General features: G+C 49.1%; 1 protein-coding gene across 2 annotated transcripts in view; it reads left to right on the top strand.

The window, feature by feature from the left end:
• The window catches only part of COL15A1 (collagen type XV alpha 1 chain), a 120929-nt gene that overhangs the window by 96396 nt on the left and 12205 nt on the right, over window positions 1-12328 (top strand). For both annotated transcript variants that reach the window (XM_003940079.4, XM_074395094.1), the window contains 9 exons: window positions 1888-1941; window positions 2041-2100; window positions 3619-3687; window positions 3782-3823; window positions 6313-6358; window positions 8430-8510; window positions 8948-8997; window positions 9108-9218; window positions 10103-10247. In XM_003940079.4, coding sequence (XP_003940128.1) covers window positions 1888-1941; window positions 2041-2100; window positions 3619-3687; window positions 3782-3823; window positions 6313-6358; window positions 8430-8510; window positions 8948-8997; window positions 9108-9218; window positions 10103-10247 — 658 coding nt within the window. The remainder of the gene's footprint in view (window positions 1-1887; window positions 1942-2040; window positions 2101-3618; window positions 3688-3781; window positions 3824-6312; window positions 6359-8429; window positions 8511-8947; window positions 8998-9107; window positions 9219-10102; window positions 10248-12328) is intronic.

Below are 12328 nucleotides of genomic sequence, written 5' to 3' on the forward strand. Positions count from 1 at the left end.
ACATTTCTGTAACAGACTTGTATCCTTGAAGAATGGCCTGTAACCTTTGAGGTGAATCTTTCAAAATACCTTCTGAGGCCTTTGGTCCCTGAAGTCAGGCAGAGTGGACACCCAAAGTCAGGTAGCTTAGGGCTAAGATAGACTGAGAGTTTGTTGCATTAACCACTGGTAAACCACCTACTAACCTCCAGTACTGCAGAAAGTACAAACAGTTAGTGGTGGGGGCCAACAGGCTGCTGCAGATGCCATGGCGGTGTTTCCTACTGAAGCCCACCTTGGGCACAACAAGCCAAACACAGGCAGTAAGTGGCATCTTCTTCTAATTTGCAGGAAGATGCCGTATGGGCTAACTGTGGCCCTACTGACCAGTGTAGCTTGTAACTCTTTCACAAATCCCTGAGTGTCCTGTTACACAAAGTGTAGACCATTCACCAGCATCACTGACATTACTTGGAAGCTTCTTAGAACTGTAGAACCTCAGGCCCCATCAGGACACACTGGATCTGCATGTCTAACAAGATCCAGGTGATTCTTACACACATGGATGTTTGGGAAATGTATTAGTCCATTCTCACACTGCTGTGAAGAAATACCGAGACTGGATGATTTATAAAGAAAAAAGGTTGAATCAACTCACAGTTCCACATGGCTAGGAGGCCTCAGGAAACCTACAGTTGTGGTGGAAGGCACCTCTTCACAGGGCAGCAGGGGAGAGAATGAGTGCCAGCAGGGGAAATGCCAGATGCTTATAAAACCATCAGATCTCGTGAGAACTCATTCACTATCACAAGAACAGCATGGGGGAAACTGCCCCTATGATCCAATTACCTCCCACAGGGTCCCTCCCGTGACACAGTTATGGGATTGCAATTCAAGGTGAGATTTTGGGTGGGCACACAAAGCCAAACCATATCAGGACGTGTTGCCCTAGACCATGCCCACCAAGTGGCCTGTGTCTTGTCAACCACATCTGTCTTTGCTTTTCTTTCCCTCAGAGTAATACAGACTAGGTACTTTATGTACTGACCTGTTTCAACTCAGTTTTTATTTGCCATTTTTCAGAGCATGGCTATGTATGTTAATGGTAGCAGGAAAAGGGACTTGGAGTGCCCCAGGCTTAAACCAGTCATTCCTCTGGGAGGCAGAGCAGACCCAGCTATAGAGTTGGAAAGTCACAGAACAAGGATAGAATATGTTCTGGGAAGAGGTACACCATCACTGGCATTGTCAACCGAATAGTTTGCATCCCAGACACTGGAAGGCAGGAGATTCCTGACGGCTGCAGCAGAACAGTGGCTCTAGAAGCCTGTGGTCCTGGAAAGTCAGCACTGAAATAGGGTCCATGGTCGGGAACTCAGCTGGAGGACTGAGGTGTCAGACCAAGACTCTGGTTCCTAGGGGAAAGTTAGAGCAAGGACGGAACCAAATCCTAGAGTGGGTTATCAGGCCATGCTGGCCTGAGGGACGAGGCAAGGCTGCCTTATTCAGAATGCAGGATTCGATGAGCCCTGGGACATACGACCTAGGACAGAGGTCTGTGTTCTGGGCTGTCCCAGCGCCTGGCTACCAGGGAGCTGAGGCCCTGACCTACTGACCTCTTGTTCCTTAGTCAGTCCTGACTGCAAGGGGCTGGGTCCAGAGTCTGGAGTGGGCTGGAGCCTGCAGGAAAGCAGGAGATGGTGTGGGCTGAGCAGGTGCTTCTAGCGGAGAGCAGAGAGGCTGTAGACAAGGAGGCAGCAGGCAGGGGCTTCCACCCAGATCCCTGCCCTCCTTCCTCCTGTCAGTGGGTCATCATCACCACGGTCTGCAAAAGCAGGCATGCACCCCTCATTTCCCTGAACCCAGAGTTTCTGTTCTTTTCTTATCTGGTGTTTGTCTTGCCTCTAGGGGCCCAAAGGACCACCAGGACACAAAGGAGAGTTTGGCCTCCCCGGACGACCTGTAGGTATCGGTGTTCATTGGACATGCTGGAGGGGGAGGACGTGGGCCAGGCTGGCCTGTGGGCAGAGGGTTTACTGAGGTGTCTCCTGTGGGTTCCAGGGTCGCCCAGGACTGAATGGCCTCAAGGGTGCCAAAGGAGATCCAGGGGTCATCATGAAGGTGAGTCACCCGAGGGATGGAGCTCGAGGTTGGTGTCCAGAGAGGGTGAGAGAGTGTGGGGTCCACAGAGCAGGGCCTGTAGAGTGAACGTTCAGAAATACTATTCTTCTTTCTTCACTGCCACTGCCAAAGGTCCCCCACCCAGCCCTGTCCTTCAGCTCCCTCTCAGGAGGGTCCTGCCACCTAAAGCACCTTGGTGGAGAATAGACTTTCTCGTGGAGGCCCCGGAGGGAGTAGGGGAGAAAGGGATCTGGTCATGCTCCGAAAATGTGGTTCCAAATCCCAAGGCCTCTAACTCTAGGGTAATATCACCTCTTCCCTCCTTTACACAGTCCCAGTGATCACTCGCATCACCGGGGGCTCAGTGAGTGCTGGAGTCAGTATCAAAGGCAGGTCAGCTACTCAGGTGGGGCCTCCCAGGTTGGCAAACTTGGGGCAACAGCAGGGGCCTGGAGCTAGGAGAAGGAAGCCAGTGTTTATTGAGCAGCTGCTATGTACCAGTCACTGTGCAAAGTACTTTTAAGGACAGTTTCTCATTTAGTCTTGGTGATAACTATTGCATGAGACTCAATGCAGGTGTATTGTTTTATGTAAGAGGATACTGGATCTCAGATGTATCGGTTTTAGAAAAAAAAAAAAAAAAAGAGGATGCTGGGGCTTATAGCAGTCAAGGCACCCACCCAAGGTGACCCAGCTAATAAGCACCTACCAAGATGGAAAAACAGCTCCAAGTCTATTGCTCCTTCTGTTTGTGCCACACTGCTTCTGCTTTGTATGCCCAGAAATCCAGAAATATAATTTTCCTGAAGCATTAGGGGTTGACTTTGGCTCACCAAGCCCGCTGGAACCAGCAGGTAAACCAGACGCTGATGCCTTCATTTAGAGTGATCAATATGCCCTCTGCATGGGCTGAACTCCTCATGCCTGCCCTCAGTGCCTCACCTCTCCTGCTGCAAGCTCCTGCCTCTAGGCTTAGAGAAGAAACTGTTGCATGGTATTAAGACCAACCCGACCTCACTTTGGAAATGACTGTGCTATCCTATAAGAGTTTTGCATTTATGCTTGCATTTCTGAGGTACATTCCCTCAGGCACTATATCACCTGAGGGACCCCGGAAGTCTACTGCCACCCCTATACTGGGAATGCACTGATAGGGAGGCCTTAGGGTCAGTATCAACTGGGAGTCAGAATCTCGGTTGCAATCTCAGTTCTGCTGTAAGTTGCTGTGTGGTCTTGAGCAGTCACCTCCCCTCTCTGGGCCTCATTATCTGCATGTGTTAACCTGAGACAAGACTTATTGCCCTGCCATCTTCCCTGTGGTTTGTTGTGAAGATACAGTGAGGACAGGGACATAGAAGTGCTCTGTGGCTCCCGGTCTAGCCTGAGGGAGAAGCTGGTTGGCTTCAGGGAACCCTCCTTTCCTTCCTGAGTTCCCAAACTCTGGAGGAGGTGCCCTGCAGCTGCGCCTGCACACGCAGCAGCCTGAACTAATGGAATGGCCTTTTGTTCTTCCTTCAGGGCCCACCTGGCTTACCTGGTCCTCCAGGCCCCCCTGGGCCACCTGGAGCTGTGATTAACATCAAAGGTGTAAGTTGGCATGGGGTGGGAAGACCTTCCCAACTGGCCTGAGCTGAGTCGGGTGTCCTGGTGAGCTCACCTCTCTCGTTCTCATTACCCACAGGCTGTTTTCCCAATACCCGTCCGACCACACTGCAAAATGCCAGTAAGTAGTAATCACTGCCTTAAAGAGCAGGCTTTGGCATAGAGAGCAACTCAGAGAAAAAGATCAGTCTTTGTCTTGGGCCCTTTCTGTCCTCAAATGTCCTCTCTGATGCCATCTATCCCCTAAGTGTAGACCCTTAAGTGACTAGAAGCTTTTAGATAACAGATCGTGACAATGAAATACACTGGATCTTGTAAGGGTGCACACTGGTGAGGTGTTTCTTTTTATACAATCTAAAAAGCAGTGGCTTTTGCTATTGTGACCACATTAGCTTCATGCTCGGAGCGGTATAATGTAGGGACAAATAGACCCCTTAGAAAATGTAGATGAGAAAACAAGCCATGCCAGCTCACGATCTGTGTGTTGGGAACTTGGGGCTAAAATCTGTAACTACGCTGTGCCCCTTCCCAGTGATCACGTGACTGCACAGCACACAACACTGACGGGCAGGACTTATCTCTCCCGCTTTATAGTAAGGAAACAAACTGTGACTCAGAGAAGCTCACTGGCTTGTCCAAGGTCATGGGACTTGACTGAGCTGGGACCATAACTCAGGTCTGACCACCAGGCAGCAGGCACAGACACTGGGATTCTGGTCAGGCACTTGCCCGGCCCCGCAGCCACTGAGTAGCTCTGTTTCTGATGTTTTACCCCTAGGAAGAGAGTCAGATATCTGTGAGAAAACCCAGAGGGGAGGGTGGGCCCTGTGCACAGGCATTAGTCACAGAACCATGCATACATATTCTCTCATTCATTCAACAAATATTTATTGAGCACTTACGGAGTGCCAAGTACTCTGCTAGGCCCTGGAGACACAAGGCTGAACTAGACGGGTGTGGCCTCTGCTCTCAGGAGCTTGCAAATTACAATTTAGAAGTATTCTTTGAAGTGGGTTCATAATTGATGCCTGTTGGAGGTGGTGCTAGGGCTTGGGTCAGAGGCTTCAGAATGACTCAGTTTGGCTGCGTGTTTGCCCAGACATCTGGCTAAGTTTAAGTGTTGAGGCATCCAAGTCTGCAGCCCAGGGCCTGGGAACTCTGGCCTGGAGGGCAGGAACGACCTGTGTCAGGTGACTTAAGGGGCTCCTGGCTCTACGTGAAGACAACAGCAACCCAGTATGTGTTTATATCCACGGCCTGAAGAGAAACATAAAATATCAGTGCTGGAGTGACCTTCCTGGGCAGCCGCTGCATGCCACCTCCTTATCACACGGGAGAGACCAGAGCCCAGAGAAGCAAAGGGCTGGCTCCAGGTCACGCAGTGAGCTAGTACAGAAGCCACTCCCAACTAACATGATCCCAGTGAATGAGCCACAGCACAGCACTTGACAAATGTCAGAGTACTGTAAAAACGCTACTGCAATGATCATACCTGCACCAGGACCTCTTGCAGTAACCATGGTCTTTGGTGGTCATGGGGATACCTAAAAGAAGGAAAAGATAGGCTCAGAGCCTTTTTAGTAAGATTTTTTACTTCATATGCCTGGCTAGATTCAACAGGAGCTGGGTCATGGACATTTCTTGACCAACTCTCTAAATGGACATTTTGAAACAGAAATGCTTCCTCTCACCGCCAGCATTTCATGAGCCCCTTCTAGTTTTAGCTCCTTCCAACACCCAAATCATTTACAGCTCATGTCTCTAGCAGAGGAACTTTATCAGCATAGCCTGCAAGATAACAGCTTGGAACTGCAACCTTCATCCTTAACTTAGAAATGCTTTTCCTGGAAAATTCTCTCCCCACTCCCGTCTTCTCTTGGTGACCCCTGAGCAGCTTGTGACCCTCCGCCCATAAGCATAGAAGGATTTTGGCATCAGATGGATGACTTTGATTCCACCATTTTCCTGGGAAGAAGCCAAGTTGCAAGTGGTTTTGTCTTAATAGAGAAGGAAATGCAGGCATCTGGGGGAAACTGGGAAGGAATATTATCTAGAACAGCTTGGACCCCAGACCCCTGGAACCCAATGAGGAGTCCAGAATAACCACCCGCCCCCCTCATCTAATGATAACCCCCTTTGCTAATATACCTGCTCGTGGTGCTCATCTCTGATTAGATGCAATGGCTAAGTTACTGGCTGACCCAGCTTCACAGCTGAGCATGTCACTTGTTCAGATGCTTGACCTCACACATGAAGCAATCCCAAGTGATAAGAAAGGAAGACAAGAATGCTCACAGTTGGCCAAACCAACACTTGCCACGATTTGTGGTCTTGAACTTTGAGCTTCCCTAGGGCTGAGTTTTTTCGGCTGGTAGGTCTCAGCTCTCTCTCCCTAGCTCAGATACATCATGGATCTCCCAACTGAAATGGGATGTCTGTGCATTGAGAACTCCTGGGACTCAGGGCTCTGGGGGACTCCAAAGCCAAAGGAAGGCCTGACTCTGTGGCATTGCCTCTTCTGTCACACGCCCCCGGGGCCAGTGGCTGCCTGTGTCTGCCAACACCAGGGCAGAGCTTGCAGTGCCTGACCTGGCCTTCCTCTCTTTCCAGGTCAGTACCGCTCATCCTGGGAGTCCAGAGCTCATCACCTTTCACGGTACACACTACATTCTTCATCATTTGTTTCTCTGGGACATCTCCTTAAGGAAGGCAGTTTTCTTTACCCAGTGTTGGGCGCAGACTAGCCAGTTGGGAAGGTCTAACTGCATATAGTGGGGTTGTGGGGGGCAGCTGAGCCAAGGCTGTGGGGCTGTGCACCTCTCTTTGGTTTGGTCACACGTGTGTCTGTTCTGCCCATCTTAGCCTAGCCTGGTTGACAACAAGCACTCTGTTCTTCCAATTGTTCACTTGTTTATGAAACATTCACTGATGCCTATTCCTTACTTGGTATGATCCGCATTGGGCTAAGGCAGTTTCCAAGAGCCTGGGAAATGTCGTTCCTGACTCTCAAGCTCTTGGAATCTATTAAGTGAAACTATTTTAAAAACCAAGAGCTGATCAGGGAAGGGCCATGGGAGCTCAGGAGACCCTTGCCTCAGTGTCCATGCAACTTTGTAAGCATCTCTTGGGAGCTCCTTAGAAACACGGAACTTCAGGCCCCACCCTAGACCTGCTGAGTCAGAACCCACATTTTAACCACCTCCCAGGTGAGGTGTGTGCACAGCAAAGTGAGAAGTGCTGGCTCAGAGGGTTTGATTAGGAGATGTCAGCCTGTTCATAGCTACATACAGGAGCTTTGCTATGGCACATCAGAGAGGGACAGGCCAGGGGACATGGCCTGCAGGTGAGCAGTCACTCTGGTCCCCCTGTCCCCACACATGCTGTCACACCACTTGGGGTTTAAATTGGGGAAGGCCTTTTTCCTTCAATACTCACCTTCGGCTTGGTCGCATACCCTGGCCAGCAGGTAGTGGTCTCCCTCGTGATATCTGGCCCCGTGGTTTTTCTGTTGCTTCTGCTTATCAAGCCCAGCCTGTTTCCAAACACTATGCTTAGATTCAGTTCGAGGCTCTCCTTCCCCCTGGTGCAAGGTGAACCTTGGGGAGCAGGGGATGGAGCTGGATTTATTTCTCAGTTCCCCAATTATTCCGCTTCCCTGTGAGCCTCCCCTGGAAGTAGGGGGAGGGAACAGATCTTTCTGGATGCCGCAGTGTCCTGCTTACTATGTGCAGCTGCTGCTGCCCCGCTCACTGCTGTACCCTTGCTCTCTTCTCGTCTGACCACTGCTGTCTGTGGGCTCCGCGTGGGTGAAGGAGGCCCAGCATCCCCAGGGTTGGCGAGGCCTCAGTAGATGTAGCTGTGGCTCCCTGAAGACCCCCTGCTGACACCATCGTGCCTGTGATGCTCACATTCCCTCCCCCTCATTGGGAAAGCCCTCACCCTCACCCTCGTCTACATTTTGTAGCCCCATCTCTAGGCTGAAGAGCATTGGTGGGTGGATCTGCCTCATTCCTCTTGGGAACGAGGAATTCAAAGACCCAGTATCCACCCTACCCATCAAGGTGGGAAAAGGGAACCACTTCCCTTCCCAAGCAGTGCTCTCCCAAAAGGCTTTCTTCCATGCCCTTTCTCACATAAAGAGTTGAAGGGAAAGGTGGGTATGGGACACCACTTCTGTAGAAATGGTGTTTCTCACAAGTCCTGTGGGGACACACAACACTGCATGGTGGGCATTCTCACAACTTTGTAAGCAGAAAACTTAGTGCCCTTGGATGCCCTGTACGGGAACTCCTGGGAGGGCCCTCTCCTCCCCTCATACCCCCACACTGCACAGGCCTGGATGAGATGACTCTGGAGGATTGACTTGGCATTGAGCCTCTGTCTTCATTTGTGAAACTGTCCAAACCAGGGTTAGCCGCAGCCTCTGCTGGGCTCCCAGGATGCACGGCTGGAACCTCAGTGAGAGCACAGATTTCATCTTGTCTTGCATTACTGTGAGCTGTGTCTGTCTCCCGATAGACTGAGCTTTTCAAGGTTGAGAATGTGTCTGAAGCATGTACCTCTGCCCTCTGTATGATTTTACACTTGCTGATTTCTCAGGAGGGGCTTTGTTTGAGTGGACTTTGCTCAATGAGCTCGGTTTGCAAACCTGTCTCAGAAAGGTTTCATATAGAATGAAGGTGATTTTCCCCCTTTTTTTTTTTTAACATGTATGTGTTTGGTGGCAGGTGTTAAAGGAGAGAAAGGATCCTGGGGTCTTCCTGGCTCAAAGGGAGAAAAAGGCGACCAGGGGGCCCAGGGACCACCAGGTATTCCAGCTCTTGTTCTCAATCTTGCCTTTGATTGTTTGCTCCTGAGAGCAAATGCAGCTGAGAAATGTGACCTAGCCAGAGGGTAAGACTAATGATATTCCACTCTGAACACAAGCTCCGCTGGGTTCTAGTGAGACCCAGGAATGGGCCTGACATGTCCAATATGGAACATCGTCAAGAGAGACCAGAAAATCCAATTATCCATGTTTTATATGCAAAACAAGCCCAAAGAGGGCCAGGGACCTACGTGGGATCCAGCAATGCTCTGGGTTGATGGGCTCATACCAGCACATGTTTCTGCTTCCAAGCAGACTCTGTTAGCCAGCCTGGTGCAGAGTCACTTCCACTAAGACGGAGCTGTGGCTGCCAACTTAGAGACTTTTCTTAAATTGCTGAAATTACGATGGTGAATTTTATGAAGCATTTCTTTTCAGGTCCTCCACTTGATCTAACTTATCTGAGACACTTTCTGAACAACTTGAAGGTAAGTGTTTCTCTACCAACATTTGGCCTGTGTTTTTCATGTTTTGGTTTATGTCAGAGGCTGAGCTCATCCCACTCTTACTGAAATATTCCTATGTTCTCTGCTTCCAGGGGGAGAATGGAGACAAGGGGTTCAAAGGTGAAAAAGGAGAAAAAGGAGAGTTTAATGGCAGCTTTCTTATGTCGGGACCTCCAGGCCTGCCCGGAAATCCAGGCATGGCTGTGAGTAGTGACCCCTCCAAGTTATCTTCTCCATGGACTTATAGCTTTCCCAGAAGCCACCAATGGGACTAGGCAGTTAGGGCTAGTCATCGTACTGTAAGCTGGAGGCAAGGCTTGGGGATCAGCCAGCTCTCCCACCATCCTTGCTGATTAATGGGGAAGTTGGCTGAGGTCCCTGGAGGGAAGGTAGCTGGCCAAGGCTGCGTGAAGGTGGGTAACTTCCAGACCATTAGCCACACTACCTTATTCATGAAATTGTTGGAAAATTCACTCCACACGAAGAATGATTAATGGTGAATGCATCAGATAACAGCAGCAGAATGGAAGGTAAGGGAGATATTTTTAGAGGAGCCATTTGATTCTTCTGAAATTTTATCCAAGAAGGAGCTCCTAGATAGGTGTGATTTTCCTAGGATCAGAGGCTTTTTCAGGTGAAAGGAGAGAAAGTCAAGATGTGCCTCCAACAACAATAGGACCAGATCATTGACCTTTGGTCCCAGAGCTCACCATGAGGGTACCAGCAAAGCCAGAGATCAGAGTTCTGCTGCCAACTGGGCCTCTAATTTGCTTTGTGATCTTGGGCAAGTCCTTTCACTTCTCTGGGCTTCAGTTTCTCCATCTGTGAAGTACAAAGGCCAGATTAGATGATCTCCAAGGTCCCTTCTGCCTCCAGGGCTCTCTGGGGCTGTCAGTAAAGTCATTCAACATAATGACTCAGCTGCCATCTTGGAGGCCTTATTCCACCTTGAATTGTGCCCAGGATTGAGGATACTAATAACAATAGCTGATATTTATTGATTTCTTTTAGTCTCATAAAAGGACTAGATGGGACTTCTAGTGATGAATGATGCTTTCTCTCTGTTACGGTGTGCTTCCCTTCACAGGGCCAGAAAGGGGAGACAGTCATTGGGCCCCAAGGACCCCCAGGTGCTCCTGGTCTGCCTGGGCCACCTGGCTTTGGAAGACCTGGTGATCCTGGGCCACCGGGACCCCCAGGGCCACCAGGACCTCCGGCTATCCTGGGAGCAGGTTAGTGCTGTAAACAGTGCTCTCATTCACGCCGTCCCTACCATTGTGCTCAAGGTCACTGCATCTGGGTGGCATGTCACAGCTGCACTAACAGAGGGCCTTCCTGGATACAGCCTTCTTTCTCTCTTTTTTAATTAAATTGATATCGAATTTATACATCATAAAATTCACCCACTTAAAGTGTCCAATCCAGTAGTTTTTAATATATTCATGAAGACATGCAGCCATCACTACTGTCCGACTCTAGACAATTTTCATCACACCAAAAAGAAATTGTATCCCAATTAGCAGTTGTTCTCTTTTCTCTCTTTCCCTCTCCTCCATCAGATCTGGGCAACCTTGAATCTACTCTGTCTCTGGATTTGCCTGTTCTGGACATTTCATATAAACGGAATCATGTAATATATGGCCCTTTGAGTCTGGTTTCTTTCACTTAGCACAGTGTTTTCAAGGTCCACCCATGTTGCAGCATGGATCAGCAGTTCATTCCTTTCTGCCGCCAAATCCTAAATCCTATTGCATTGTATAGATATACATTTTGTTTATGCATTCATTTGTTCATGGACACTTGGGCTGTTTCTACTTTTTGGCTATTATGTTATAATGCTGCTATGAACTTTCAGGTACAAGTTTTTAGGTGAACATGTTTTTCGTTCTCTTCAGTATATTAGGAGAAATTGCTGGGTCCTATGGTAACTCTGTGTTTAACTTTTTGAGGAACTGCCAGACTGTTTTCCAAAGGAGTCACAACATTTCGCATTCCCACTAGCAGTAGCAGTGTATGAGGGTTCCAGTTTCTCCTCCCTTATTATGGTATCCTCATTGTATCTTTTTGATTATAGCCATCCTCCTGGGTGTGAAGTGATATCTCACTGTGGTTTTGGTTTGCATTTCCCTAATGACTAATGATATTGAGCATCTTTTCCCATGTGAGTGGAAACTTCCTGGCTGCTTTGTCAATGACTTAGGGGCTTGAGAACCTGCCTTAAGGACCAGCAGTGACTGTAACTCTGTATATAAAAATCTCTTCATCCCTTGGAGCCTCACCTCCTCAAATGCAAAATGGGTGAGATTAAAGAAAAACTCTATGCATTGAGCATATATCAGATACCAGCCATTTTGCTAATACTATGGTATTTTATTGAATCCTCACAACAACCCTTTAAAAAAAGCATTAACATCCCCAATTTACAGTTAAGGAAAGTGAGGCCCAGAGATATTTAGGAACCTTTCCAAGGTCACACAGCTAATAAATGACACCAACAGGATGAAGACCCAGAGCAGTCTGGCTCCAAAGCCTGTGTTATTGCTACTGTGTCCATTGTGGGAGGCAATAATAGTAGCAGTAATAGCATGAAGGCATACCTTTTTGTCGTTTGGCTTGGCAGGAGCCAGGTATGGTGGAAGCATACCTGGAAAGAGATCTACAGAGTCCTTGGCATAAGGAGACCTTTACACAGGAGGTGACTTTGGGGCTGGGGCTTTGATGTAGCCTTGGATCTTTTGGCTGCAACTGACAGAAACATAACTCAGGGTAGCTCAAGCAAAGGGGAAATGTACTGGATGTGAAGGAGGGAGGGAACAATCAACTTGCGGGAGAGGTAGATAAACAGCTGAACCTCAGGAACAGCCAGAGCCAGGGACTCAACCCCTGTGAGCATTCTCTGGCCATCTCTAGCCTCTGCTTCTCTCTGCGTGCAGCTTCCTGCTTCCTCACCACAAACCACAGCCTCTGCACAGGGGAAAATATGGCTACTGACAACTTGCAGCTTCTGCTGTCTGCTAGAAATCTTGAACTTCTTTCGTTCCTTTAGTTAGAAAAGTCCTGGGATGGGGAAGTCCTAGAGAAGGGTCCTGATGGGCCTGTCTTGGGCAAGGTACCCAATCTTGGACCAATCCCCTATGACCAAGAGGTCGGATCACATGAGAACATGGTAGCTCCTTCTGGAACCAAATGGTTGTAGAGGTGAAGGAAAGAGCCCAAAGGAAGGAGATGAGGACACTGGTCCTGCAAGGGAAGAAGATGCTGAGTGGATGAAGCCATAGGTGCTCACAACAGCCTTGAGGGATGAGTAGGACTG

This window comes from Saimiri boliviensis, chromosome 2 (assembly GCF_048565385.1).
Source record: "Saimiri boliviensis isolate mSaiBol1 chromosome 2, mSaiBol1.pri, whole genome shotgun sequence".
NCBI lineage: Eukaryota > Metazoa > Chordata > Mammalia > Primates > Cebidae > Saimiri > Saimiri boliviensis.